Source organism: Heptranchias perlo, chromosome 14 (genome assembly GCF_035084215.1).
Source record: "Heptranchias perlo isolate sHepPer1 chromosome 14, sHepPer1.hap1, whole genome shotgun sequence".
Taxonomy (NCBI): domain Eukaryota; kingdom Metazoa; phylum Chordata; class Chondrichthyes; order Hexanchiformes; family Hexanchidae; genus Heptranchias; species Heptranchias perlo.
In genome coordinates this window covers 57,138,064-57,152,108 of record NC_090338.1, presented here as the reverse complement: position 1 = coordinate 57,152,108, position 14,045 = coordinate 57,138,064, and the positions used below count along the sequence as shown (strand labels likewise).

Below are 14,045 nucleotides of genomic sequence, written 5' to 3'. Positions count from 1 at the left end.
AGATTCCCATCACCATTAACCTCTAACCTTTTTCTCCAAGACCATGTACGACAGCATTTCTGAGCCCAGAAGACACGGACCATTGTAGTCCAGTTAAATTGGAGAAAGACAAGAAGCCTAATCTGTTTAGGTGGTGTTGGTTGAGGGATGAACGTTGCTCAGGAACCAAAAGTACTACTAGCTCCTCAATGAAGATGAGGAGAAAGTAGTTTTCCTTGTGTCAAACATTTATTGCTCAACCAACAGTACCAAATCAGATTAATTGATCCATCTTCTTTTGCTGTTTGTGACCTTGCTGTGCATAAATTGGCTGCCACGTTTGCCTACAAAATAACAGAAAGAAAAAGACTTGCATTTATGTAGCGTCTTTCACTACCTCAGGATGTCCCAATGCGCTTTACAGCCAATGAAGTACTTTTGAAATGTAGTCACTGTTGTAATGTAGGAAATATGGCAGCCAATTTGCGCACAGCAAGCTCTCACAAATAGCAATGTGATAATGACAATCTGTTTTATTGATGTTGGTTGTGGGATAACTATTAGCCAGGACACTGGGGAGAACACCCTTGCTCTCCTTTGAAACAGTGCCATGGGATCTTTTATGGCCACCAGAGGGGACAGACGGGGCCTCGGTTTAACGTCTCATCCGAAAGACGGCACCTCCAACAGTGCAGCACTGAAGTGTCAGCCTAGGTTATGTGCTCAAGTCTTCGGAGTGACTACATTTCAAAAGTAATTCAGCTGTGAAGTGTTTTGGGGCAATCTGAAGATGTGAAGGGTGCTATATAAATACAAGTTCTTTTCTTTTCAATTGCACAGTCTAGTACATTAACTCATTCTTTCTCAGGACCTCAAAATGGTTTCGTTCCTTACCTCCCTCAGTCATTCTTCAATATTTAGCATTTTCAAACCAAATGTTTGACGTAATCTATTCACTACTTTGTGATTTATCTTGTTCTCTCTTTTGAACCTTGGGTGTGCCCTCCACTATGGGCCTTGGCCTTTCACCTTGGTTTCTCAAAAAAAAGGAAAAAAACTCTTCTACCCACTGTAGAGACCGATTTCCTACTTTGTAAATGTAGAAAATGCAAGAAAATGATATTCACTGCAGACACATGTGGAAAACAACTTCCAGAATTGTGTGTATTCTTAGGCATTTAAATGCCTATCGAGACCATACACACGGTTGGAACATTGATGTAAAAAGTGTCAAAACTTCTAGATTCCTTCAAACTATCTTAGGAATGTCAAAAACACAATGATGATTTCAGACATTAGAGAAAAATTTGATAAACAAAAAAGAAAAGTCACCGTGTAGTACAAGTGAGACAATTTCTAAAATCTCGAAAATCTTTATGTGGACAGAACAAAAAGGAAAGCTGCAACATTGCTCTTTAGGAAACAGTGTTGACATTTTCAATTTCTGTATTCTGGTGAGTGAATCAAACCCATGAACTGTTACTTCAAATGACAATTTTTTTTTTACTAGAATATTGAAAGTCTTGTGCTGTCAGCAGCTTTTTATGCATTTCTCCATTCCTCAATTTTCCTCCCCTTTCCTTCTCTCAGTTTGACTTTGCAAGCATTACTCAGATACCTCCCCAGGTGTGTAGCTACAATGAGAGCACCGATCAGTCACCTGATTTTGGAGGCTATCACACGGAGCTTAGCCATATTCTCATGGCGGCTACACACACACACATTTTCCAGTAAGTGTCACTGGATAGCTATAGGAACAGCTAGTAATTGGTTGGAAGGTAGGAGACAGAGTTGGGATAAAGGGAATGTCCTCTGACAGGATGTGACAAGTGGTGATCCCCAGGGATCTGTTCTGGGGCCTTAGCTTTTCACCATATATATCAATGACTTGGATATCCAAGTTTGCAGATGAGACTAAGCTAGGAAGCGCAGTAAGTTGTGTAGATGGGAGCAGGAAGTTACAAAGGGTCATAGACACATTGAATGAGTGGGCAAAACTGTGACAGGAGGAGTTCAATGTGGGAAAGTGAGAGGCCATCCACTTCGGATCCAAGAAAGACAAATCAGAGTATTTTCTTAATGGTGAGAGACTGGGAACAGTGGATTTGGGTGTCCAAGTACACAAATCACTAAAAGTTAGTACACAGGCACAAAAAGGCTAATGGAATGTTGGCCTTTATCTCACGGAGGCTGGAATACAAAGGTGAGGAAGTGATGCTTCAGTTGCACAGAGCCGTGGTCAGACCCTATCTAGAGTACTGGGTTCAGTTTTGGGCACCGCACATCAGGAAGGATATATTGGCTTTAGCGGGGGTACAACGCAGATTCACCAAAGGGTTAAAATATGAGGATAAGTCGTATAAACTGGAGTCTGGAAGGTTGATGGATGATCTAATTGAGGTGTTTAAAATGATAAAATGCTTCCATAAAGTAGATACAGAGAAGCTATTTCCTCTGTTGGGGAAATCCAGAACAAGGGGGCATAATCTTAAAATTAGAGCTAGGTCATTTAGGAGTGAAATCAGAAAACACGTATTCACACAAAGGGTATTGGAAATCTGGAATGCTCTCTCCCTAAAGGCTGAGGGTGCTGGGTCAATTGAAATTTTCAAGACTGAGATTGACAGATTTTTTTATTAGGAAGGGTCTCAAGGGATATTGTTCAAAGGCAGGTAAATGGATTTGAAGTACAGATCAGCCATGATCTGATTGAATGGTGTAATGGGCTCAACAGGCTGAAAGGCTTACTCCTGTTGCTATGATCAAGGACTGTGGCTGGTTTTTCCCTTTTCTGGCCTGGGGCACTGACAACTGTAGTGTGCCTGTTGCATATGAGGTTGAGATCAGCTAACTCAGCACAAACTGCACATCAAACCTGTGGCCTGTCTGGTCTGTACCAAACAGTACCATACCAGGGCAATCAGCATTTTTCAAGTCTTCTCATGGCTGACGTTCCTATTTTGTTCTGTTTGGTTTGTGGTGTAAATGTTATAATCTTCAAAAGGTACTACAGTCTCCTTGGAGACCGGATCCGATCTATCCCCGGAGAGTCTGACCTTTACCCAGGACTTGTACTCAAGTTTGCCCAAATTCAGATCACACGTACTCCAAAAATGCAATATAGCTTCACCTGCCCCTTTACCGTTACATTGCCTTCTCACGCATCACATCAAATGACAAGATTTGGAATCAGGTAATTATTAACATTATACACACTTCCTTCGTGGCAGCCTGTGATCTGAAGGCCAAACGGCGAGAAATTTTATTACGCGCCAATTGAATAACACTATAAATTTGATATCATAGTAATACACCAAGAGTTTTCTGTGCTTTCATTTTATAAATTAAGAGCAATTTTAACATTGAAGAGTCACCGAATGGCTGCAGCTGTATCATTTTATATAAACTCTTTGACAAAGTGTTGGGCAATTGCTTGGACTGTGGAAACTCGCAACGTAGGCTTGTTATCAAAAATATGAGCAGGATCACATTATCTTAGATCAATTCGATCGGATACACAAACAAGCTCAAAGCACACACCTCATGTTCTAGAAACAATGCTTTCAGCTGACCTCTTGACCAGTAATCCAGTGCATAGGCCAGGAGTTTCATCGACAGTGTATTGACTCGCAGGAAGTTGCCAACAAAAACGACTCTATTTATCTTCTGCAAACAGTAAAAATATAAAATGGTAAAACAAGAGTTTGATTCAGCAAAATGTAAAACTATGGAAACCACTGGCATTAACAAAGCATAGCAACCCAAAGTTACGAGTGTTTGAATAAAACAGTGCTCTGCTTACGGATACATTGACCATCCCTATTCTAAGAAAGATAAACTGATAAGAGCTGATTAAGGAAGGAAAATGTATTGTGTTGCACGGTAACCCTTCAATGTAAAAACTTTATCATCTCAATCTGCTCTCAGTACCATGTGTCTTTTTCAGGTTCTGACCTGACCCATGAGAGCATGCAAAGAATATTTTACATTGGACACATTCAGATGTACTCTTTTCAGGATTTCCCCCTCTAGGAGCTCATTAAAGTAAAAAAAAAATTGAGCAACAGAAAAAAAATGGATATTTGGACTTTAAACAAAGACCAACTAAAAAAATTAGATAAACAATCAGTCTGATATTCTTTCACCCTGCTTGCATCTAAAGTTTGAATCAGACTGAAGAACACAGGGTAATCTTGCAAAACTCACCACTTGCCAAAGTTTGTTTAGCTGGAAGACATTTTGCAAAGTTGAACCAGGCTCCAATAATATTAAGCAAGACTTTTTTTTATTATTCATTCTTGGGATATGGGTGTCACTAACGAGGCCAGCATTTATTGGGCTAGTATTAAGGGTTGCACAATATAAGCAACACCTTCTGCTAATTAACACAAAGTGCCCGCCTTTTTAAAATGTGGATCTACTTGTTTGATGAATTGGATTTAGGATGGCTCATCTTTTTCCCCATGTGCACCTTACTGAAACTACAACTACTTCACCAAGTACAGTAGCTGGGGTTCTACTTAAACTGAAATTTATTCAAACAGAGAATAGTCTTTCCACTCATTTATATAAAGATAAGTCCAGTAATTTAATAATGGGTTAAGTGTAGAATCAGGTAGCTTGGTGGGGGAAGAGAGTAAACACAGAAGTACAGTGCAAGGAAAAAGTTCATTTAAAATTGCTGAATGATGTGATGCCTCTGTGCTTTCATAGCCCTGTACAATGCTGCTTGATCTTCACGTCACAAGGCAGCACTGTAAAGAAGCCGAAAGTACAGAGAATCTAAGGTCTTTTCACAGCTTTTGCCGGTTACTGAGACTCGAGAAAAGCATTCTCCCGCATAGCTTCTCTCCCTCCAAATATGTGCAGTTTTTCCTGTCAGAATATATTAAGATGAAGTGTCAGCTTGGCATCCTCACCCAAGTCAGAAGGTTTTGTATTTAAGCCCCATTACAGGACTTGAGCACATAATCCGGGCTGACATTCCAGTGCAGTACTGAAGGAGTGCTGCATTATTAATAATGCCATACTTCAGATGAGACGTTGAACAGGAAACATAGCCTCAGTTTAAGTTGATGTTGAAGATGTCATGGCAAGAAAAGGAGTATTGTGTTCTCCCAACATCTTTTCCAATATTCTTCCTTAACAACCCTTCAAAAAAGATTTTAGTGGTCCCCCCTATAAGCAGTGGGTACTTGTTTGCTCCTCTGTGGGGCCAAGTTTGCCTGACCCTACATCTGTAACAGCTTACTCAAAATATGTAATTCTTCCTTCAACCATCACCACCACCAAAAAAACCCAAACAGATTAACCGGTCACTTGTCTCACTGAGTTTGTGGGACCTACACAGTAACAGGAATGAACTTCAAAGTAATTCACTGTGAAACACTTTGGAATGTCGTGAGCGATGTGATAAGAACTATAGAAATGCAACATCTTTCAAGTTCTTTGTTAGGTAACATAACATCACGATTCAGTAAATGTTACGCTGTTAACATATCCTTTTGTTCAAAAATTTTCTCCCAATATTACACTACTCTGACCAAGCTTTTGGTCACCTGTTCTAATATCTCCTTATGTGGGTTGATGTCAAATTTTGTTTGATAACGCTCCGGTGAAGCACCTTGGGGCGTTTTACCACGTTAAAGGCACTATATAAATGCAAGTTGTTGTTGTTCATGCATCGAGAGCAAGAGACCTTGTGTAAAAACTTGGGTGTAAGATTTTTGTTTCATAAAAGCATTCACTATGAAGGAAGTGGTTTGCCCCAACTCAGTTTTTTTTATTTTAAGTTTGTTTCCTCTCATTTTGCAAAATGCATAACTCTCTTGAAAGCATGACCTGAGCAGACACGCACACAGAATCCCCTCCCTCTTTGTGGCCTGTGGAATGGACAGCATGAGTAGACCACTGGACACTTTCCTTCTAAAAGAGGAACTACAATAAACAGGTTATTGAAGGGGGTTCATCCATATAATATCCAACTCAGTGGGTACTCAACTCCTTATTCTGTGTACTACTTATAAATACACATCCTGAAGCACTGACTGAGGACTGGTTGAGACTTCAATACAAATGGATAACCTATTTAGCTGTTGGCTGTACATATCTATCAAACAATATCGATCTTCAGTCTTTATTATCCAATTTTGTTAGTTAAGTGGCTCAAGTTTAAACAAATAAGTGGCTCAAGCTTAAACAAGATCTGGACAACGTCCAGGCTTGGGCTGATAAGTGGCAAGTAACATTTGCGCCAGAAAAGTGCCAGGCAATGACCATCTCCAACGAGAGAGAGTCTAACCACCTCCCCTTGACATTCAATGGCATTGCCATTGCTGAATCCTCCACCATCAACATCCTGGGGGTCATCATTGACCAGAAACTCAACTGGACCAGCCATATAAATACTGTGGCTACAAGAGCAGGTCAGAAGTTGGGTATTCTGCGGCGAGTGACTCACCTCCTGACTCCCCAAAGCCTTTTCACCATCTACAATGCACAAGTCAGGAGTGTGATGGAATACTCTCCACTTGCCTGGATGAGTGCAGCTCCAACAACACTCAAGAAGCTCGACATCATTCAGGACAAAGCAGCCTACTTGATTGGCACTCCATCCACCATCCTAAACATTCACTCCCTTCACCACCGGCGCACTGTGGCTGCAGTGTGTACCATCCACAGGATGCACTGCAGCAATTCGCCAAGGCTTCTTCGACAGCACCTCCCAAACCCGCAACCTCTACCACCTAGAAGGACAAGGGCAGCAGGCACATGGGAACACCACCACCTGCACGTTCCCCTCCAGGTCACACACCATCCCGACTTGGAAATATATCGCCGTTCCTTCATCGTCACTGGGTCAAAATCCTGGAACTCCCTTCCTAACAGCACTGTGGAAGAACCTTCACCACACGGACTGCAGCGGTTCAAGAAGGCGGCTCACCACCACCTTCTCAAGGGCAATTAGGGATGGGCAATAAACGCCGGCCTCGCCAGCGACGCCCACACCCCATGAACAAATTTAAAAAAATTAAAATTTGTCCTTAAATAGCTACACACATTATTTTTAGTACACTTTCAAAACAAGGAAAGCTTTTTATACTTTGCAACAATTTTAATTATTGAGGCACTAATTGATATGCAATTCAGATTGAATTTACAATATCAAAATACATTTAATATCAGAAGCACCAATAAAAAGTCTCTAGTTTTGTTGCTGCCACAGTAAAATATGGATTACCACATCACTTAACATAACCTATAGATACAACAAAGGCAATAAGTAAATTGATGCAGTCATGACATGATTTTATCATCCCTTTAAGAGTAAATATAAAACAAAGCTAAGATGTTGTATTTTGCTATTTATCATCAGCAGAGATAACTGCTATAATGATTGGGTGAGTAACAGTGAAATTGATTAAGTAATTACACTAATTAATAAGTTACACCTGTAAGCATGTAGAATAACCAGAGTGAACCAGTTAATGGTGAGCATTAGTGAAGAACTTGAAGCCAAATACGATTCTTCTTTTGCAAGTTATGTGAGCATTTATTATAGAACATAGAACATTTAGCCCCTCAAGCCTGTTCCGCCATTCAATTAGATCATGGCTCATCTGTATCTTAACTCCATTTACTCAGCTTGGTTCTGTAACCCTTAATATCCTTGCCTAACAAACATCAATAAATCACAGTTTTGAAATGTTTACTTGACCTAGCTTCAACAGTTTTCTGGGGGAGTTCCAGATTTCCACTACCCTTTATTGTGAAGAAGTGCTTTCTGACATCACCCCTGAATGGCCTAGCTCTAATTTTAAGGTTATGACCCTTGTTCTAGACTCTCCCACCAGAAGAAATAATTTCTCTCTATCTTCCCCATCAATTCCTTTAATCATCTTAAACAAGGCTCAACAGCAGAACACAGCAGCTGCCCAATGTAATACAGCAAATCCAGGATGTCAAAGCAACAAAGCAGAATTAAATGGCTGAAAGATTACCGTATGATCTTATTAAAGCAACTTACCTTCAGTGTTACGTGAAATAATTCAGCACGAGGGACAAACTTGCAGATAGCTTTAAAAATATTACCAACATAACACCAAGCAAGACTTAACAGAACTTTCCCAATTAATTATGGCGGCACCGGGCCTTACTTGTGAGTTCCACAATATGCACAATACTGTGAAGCCAACCATTATCTGAGAAATAATCAACTACTGACTGAGTTGCTATACCTCATTCAGTGCACACATTCGGGCGATGGATCCTATGTTGTTTGTGATCGTGACCAAGGTAGCTCTTGCTAGGTCTTCTTTGCTGACTGAATCGCGCTTCTCCCTGCAAATCATGTTGCCAAAGCTGCAAGAGAAAAGACTGAACAATTACACATTCAGGAACCCAAGCAGTTTTATCTACAGTTACATCTTAGAGTAATATTAGGCAAGGAGAACCAGGCTTTCACATCTTCCCCAGCCCCTCTTTTCCCTTTCCTTCTTGGTGTGGTCCACTCAGACATCTCTCCATACGTATGGAGTGCTACAGAAATTTAAGTCATTATACTAGAACTAAACAAAATCTGCCTTTCTACTTTTCTCTCCTGTACCGAAAGCTAGGCTCCTTGCTGGGGTACGATTCTCCAGGTGCTGGGCACTCCCTGGTACCTCAGCCCAAAGTAGTCATTATACATGGGTGAGTATCAACGTGCTATTGAACTGTGGGCGGTGTCACAGATTAGCCCAATCCTGTCCTTACCTGACGCCCACAGATGGGCACTTTCAGCAGGGACTGCTAAAGAGTAATCAAAAGTGGGAACCACGGGGTACTCAGGCCAGTGGTAGCACACTGACTCCCGCTCCAGCTGAGGTCAGCAGATTTCACGCAGACCCGCAATCTTCCTGGTCTGCATGGATAAACTCGAGCAGCTATCAGGGGAGGTTTATCTGGATTTATAACATTTGAGGCAGCAGCCAACTAAATCCACATGACCTATAGTTGCAATCATTATCAAAAACAGAATTTGGACTTGTTTACTTCAGAAGGGCAAAACTATGCAAGTTCTACTATTCTGATCGCCTTGGACCTTACGTATCTCATTTTCATAAAGGCAGCAATCACTGTTTGTGACTAATGATGCAATACTCATTAGATTATGTAATAAAATGTGTGCATTGTGCTTAACATTTTAAATTGATGTGCTGAGTGTGTATTCTTCAAATATGGTTTCTTTGAATTTTCATTTTAATTAAAAACTGATTTAAAAAAAAATTACTTATTGCACCTGCCAAGATTGGCCTGGTGTTCTCCTCTGCAATGTATACAATCGCAGTGAAGCGTTTTCAAACACTTTGTCATGGTAATGATCATTGATTACTTCAAACAAATATTAAAATCATTCCATATGGATAAAAAGGAAAAGTGCAAAAATAAAGACGGAAGATGCTAGAAATACACAGTGGGTCGGTCAACAGCAAAGGCAGGCTGACAGTTCAGGTGGGACCCGCTATCAGGTGTTTGTAAAGACACCTCTCCTGTACATTTTTAGCCTTTTCTATTCTTACTAAAATCACTAAGAATTCTTCTTGAAAAAGTCAAAGCAGCTTAGGTGTATAGTTATTGGAGAAAATTATTTAGTGCAGAATGACATCCTGCAAAATATCCTCTGAATTTCTGTATGCCGTATAATTTATTACTCGAGTACTGCAATGTTGAATAAAAAGTTGTAGAGATACTGGGTCCTGAGTGATCAAAGTGCTAAAAAAAATCAATTGGTGCAAGAAACCACTTGTCCCAATCATTACACTTATACCTACCTGGACGCAACTGCCCATCCCGGCAAACCAAACCGTTCATAGTCTCCTCCATAGATGTCCCGCACTAGTTTGTCAGCCATAGTGCTGTCACCCTTTGATGCCATTTCAAGGGCTTCATCAAAAGTTTCACAACCTGTAAGCAAACAGCAGAGGCCCAGGAAGGTTCCACCTCCTAAACTAAAAAAAAAATGAAGAAAAAGAGTTAACATCTGAGGTAAGACTGGCCATTTTAGAATACTTTCAAATGTTCAGATTGCTAAACAGCATTCTTTGTTTTTAGTTCTTGCTTACTTTCATCTGAGGTTTGACACTGGCCTTAGCAGGGCCCCGTTACACCCACTGGCCTTAGCAGGGCCCCGTTACACCCACTGGCCTTAGCAGGGCCCCGTTACACCCACTGGCCTTAGCAGGGCCCCGTTACACCCACTGGCCTTAGCAGGGCCCCGTTACACCCACTGGCCTTAGCAGGGCCCCGTTACACCCACTGGCCTTAGTTACTTTCATATGTGAAATACTTCATAGACGGAGATGTTTTCATGTTATTGCTGTAATGCTATAGGAACTGGTTTGAGACCAGTATCTGCTTAGAGCAATGTGGAGCAGACACACTGAATTATTCTGCCGGTTCGACATGGTTGTCTGGTGAAGCAAGCAGAACTCTGCACAGGTGTGCACCCCTCCGTTCACTGATGTCCAAAAGCAGGCTAAATTTTTTATGTTAATGAAGGGTCAAAGTGATGGACCACTACTGCTACGAAAATATATTATAAAAAACTCTTAAGCAACCGACAAAATACTGTAACTGGTGTGATGCCAAAGCAGCAAGAAAGTACCTCCTTGAGGTGGTCTTATCACATCAGCCCAAAAGCTGTTGTATACCTGGGTCATAATACATGATGGATGGTTTTGTTTATGTTAAGAATGAAGAATCTCATCGGTTTGGGCCATGGTCCCTTACCTGTGTGAGGTACGAGCGCTACAGATACACTTGAGGGTATTAACTGGTGTTAAAACCAATACTCTCATTGATAATCAGAGGGATATGGAGTGACAGAACTGCTAGGTAGTGAGGGAGGGGAGCTGATGGGATGGGAGTTCCACTACAGATTTGCTGTGAGCAATGCCATAGGAGATGCACTAATGATTACATGCATGCACACGTGAGAGTACTGTGCACATGATTTGCAGTTTGCTTTACATGGGGTCTGTGACTAGAGTAAATCATTATTCCAAAGAGCTGTTATAATGTAGGTTTGCAAGGTTTACCAGATTATTTGCCGAAGTAAATTATAAAAACAAAGTTATAAGTTACTGCAGTAACAATTTACTGCAAACCTCTTAACATTTTACCTTGTTCCAGTTACTCTCTTGTATTGGTCCTTTGAGTATACAGCTAAAATGCTGACTCCTGAACCGATGTTCACCACGAGCAAAGGGTAGGGGTCATCGAGGTTGAAAGGCATCTTCTGGCATTTCTCAGGGTCGGAGGCATTCTCAAAGTAATAGCATTCTGCCTGGCCATTAAAGCTGAGAGAGTCAATGTGCAAAAGGCCATTGACCAGGCAGTCCAGTTCATCCAGTTTGTGTAACTGCAGATTACCAATCTGTAATAAACAAAGTCCATCAGTGTCACTGGAAGGCAAGTACAGGATCCCTGTCTGACACAATTGAAGAGACAATATTAATATCCACCATTTCTTTCAGAATGAGAAATCGTATGCTCAACTATTATCAATTTAATGACTGCTGTTCTCCAAAATGAAATAGTGAACAGTAAGTTACTCCTGTTTAATTTTGGTGAACATTAACTACCACATATAATTCTGCACAGTGAACAGATGAACACACAGTTTGGTATAATATTGATTCCCATAAAATAAATAAAACGTTAAGTGACGATGACTGCAGATGGTAGTATCAGCATTGGTCCCTTCCCAAATGTTGGGAGGGGTAAAAAAAAGCAAAAGTAGACAAGCAGCTCTTGCACACCTCCCAGCACCAATTATGATGGTACTGCCAGAAATACTGGAGGGGTCGTTTAAAAATGGTGTCTGGTACAAGAGACGACCTTAAAAAAGTGAAGATGACAAAAGAAAAGTCAGAACACGTCTTGTCCACTTCATCGGAAACATTAATACTTTTAAGACACTTTGTGGATCAGTACATTACACATCACTTGGTGTACAAGTATAATCACCAGAATGACATGGGAAGAATTTGGCTTTAGCCAATACACTTTGATGTTGCGCGATACTTTTAATTCATCACTTCAAAATTGCTCTACAACTACAACTTGCTCCAGTGCTTGAACTGTAACCATCACAATGTCACCCTGGTGTTATACCGCTCACAATGCTCTCTTCAGATACAAGTCACGTAGAAGAATAGAATCTGTAATTGTACTGGTGAGTGTTTCACATTTCAAATGTACATAGTACAAAATCATCCACCATTACGCTTTACTGCAACAACAATAACTTGCATTTATATAGTGCCTTTAACATAGAAAAACATCCCAAGGTGTTGCACAGAGGCATAATCAGACAAAAACGAAGGCAGAGCCAAAAGGTGAGATATTAGGAGTGGTGACCAAAGGCTTGGTCGAAGAGGATGGTTTTAAGGAGGGTCTTAAACGAGGAGGGAGATGTAGAGAAGTGGAGGAGTTTAGAGAGAGGAAATGACAGAACATGGGACCTAGATGGCTGAAGCCACAACCACCAATGACGAGCAGGGCGGGAGAGGGGATGTACAAAAGGTCAGAGTCAGAGAAATTAGTAGTTTGTGGTGGTGGAGGGAGGAGATTACAGAGATAGGGAGGGTCGAGACTGTGAAGGAATTCAAACACAAGGATGAAAATTTTAATTTCAAGGCATTAAGGGACTGGGAGCCAAATTTAAGTCAGCAAGGATAAGTGGCGATAGGTGAACAGGACCTGGTGTGGGATATGTCACAGGCAGCAGAGTTTTATATAAGCTGAGGTTCAGAGGGTGGAGGAGACAACAACGGTATTCACTATCAGAAAGTAAAATAACTACAATTTTTATACCAATAAAAATGAATTTCTGAAAGAGCACGGAAGGGCATGTTATTGTGTAAATCTACATTATCTAAAGTGCACCATCACATTTACTCCACATCCAACTGAGAGTACTCTGTGACTTCAAATCCGATCAGTATAATCTATGTCTCCATTTGTGCGACACAAAACATTACCCCCTACAGGTCGCTATAATGTTCCTTCAAACTGTCAGAATTGCTGCATAGAACAATGTTCCCACAATGCACAGCTGACAGCATGATCCCAGCACACTATAAACTACACTACAACTGCCTGCTTTCAGCCAGTTATTGCAAACAATCACAATTACATAGTGCTCCGGTCACTTTAAATTATTACTGAGAAACCGAGGTGAAGGGCCATGGCTTAAATTGCAGGACGACAGGAGGGAACAGGAGATAAGTCGTGAAGTGGCGGGTCGGTGATGCCACGATTGGGTTTTAAACACTTGTAGGAGGTGGGATAAAGTGAGGCGGTGTGCTAGAAGAGGCAGCACGGGAGAAAGAATCAGTGCTGTGGCGCTGTAGTACTGACTAACAGGACCCCTCTAGCGCTGTTCCCCGCTAGGATCGTGGGATTGGCGAATTTACCCTTGTAAGTAGTTCCACAGTTTTGAGGCTCTGCGAAAAGATCAGAGTAGGAGATTGAGTCTGTGCCATGAGTCTCGATCGCAGAGTGAGGAAGCTAGGGGGTGGAAAAGTGCTGTCTGAGCTTATTTCATCACTAATATTTTGTGTCACTTTGGCTCCATCGATAGTGCTCTCTACTCTGAGCCAGAAGGTTGTGGGGCCAAGCCTCATTCCAGAACTTGTGCACATAAAAGACTGACAGACACGTGCAGGACTGAGAGAGTGCTGCAGTGCCTGAAGTGCCGTCTCAGGTGAGACATTAAACTGAGGCCTCATGGCTTGTTCTGACGGTTCAAGTGGATGTTAAAGATCCCATGGCACTATTAAAGGAAAAGCAGAAATTTCTCCAAGTGTCCCGGGCCAACATCCCTCCCTCAACCATTATACCAATTAAAAATCTCACGAGTATCTGTGGGATTTTGTTGTGTACAAAACAGCCACCACCTCTGGTTAATCACAATAATTGAACTTCAAAGTATTTAATTGTATGTGAAACGCTTGAGATGTTTGAGACGTGAGATAAGCTGCTATATTAAAGCAAGTCTTCCTTTCTGCATTTGTATAATG

The 14,045-nt window shown here is 41.2% G+C and overlaps 1 protein-coding gene across 2 annotated transcripts in view; it reads right to left on the bottom strand.

Moving 5' to 3' along the window:
* Positions 1 to 14,045, bottom strand: part of LOC137332543 (pantothenate kinase 3) — a 38,610-nt gene that overhangs the window by 11,296 nt on the left and 13,269 nt on the right. For both annotated transcript variants that reach the window (XR_010965695.1, XM_067996451.1), the window contains exons 3-6: positions 11,142 to 11,395; positions 9,792 to 9,968; positions 8,217 to 8,340; positions 3,520 to 3,645 (exon numbers count right to left, since the gene is read on the bottom strand). Coding sequence is in view for 1 of the 2 variants with exons in the window: in XM_067996451.1 (XP_067852552.1) it covers positions 3,520 to 3,645; positions 8,217 to 8,340; positions 9,792 to 9,968; positions 11,142 to 11,395 (681 nt within the window). In the remaining variant the exon portion in view is untranslated. The remainder of the gene's footprint in view (positions 1 to 3,519; positions 3,646 to 8,216; positions 8,341 to 9,791; positions 9,969 to 11,141; positions 11,396 to 14,045) is intronic.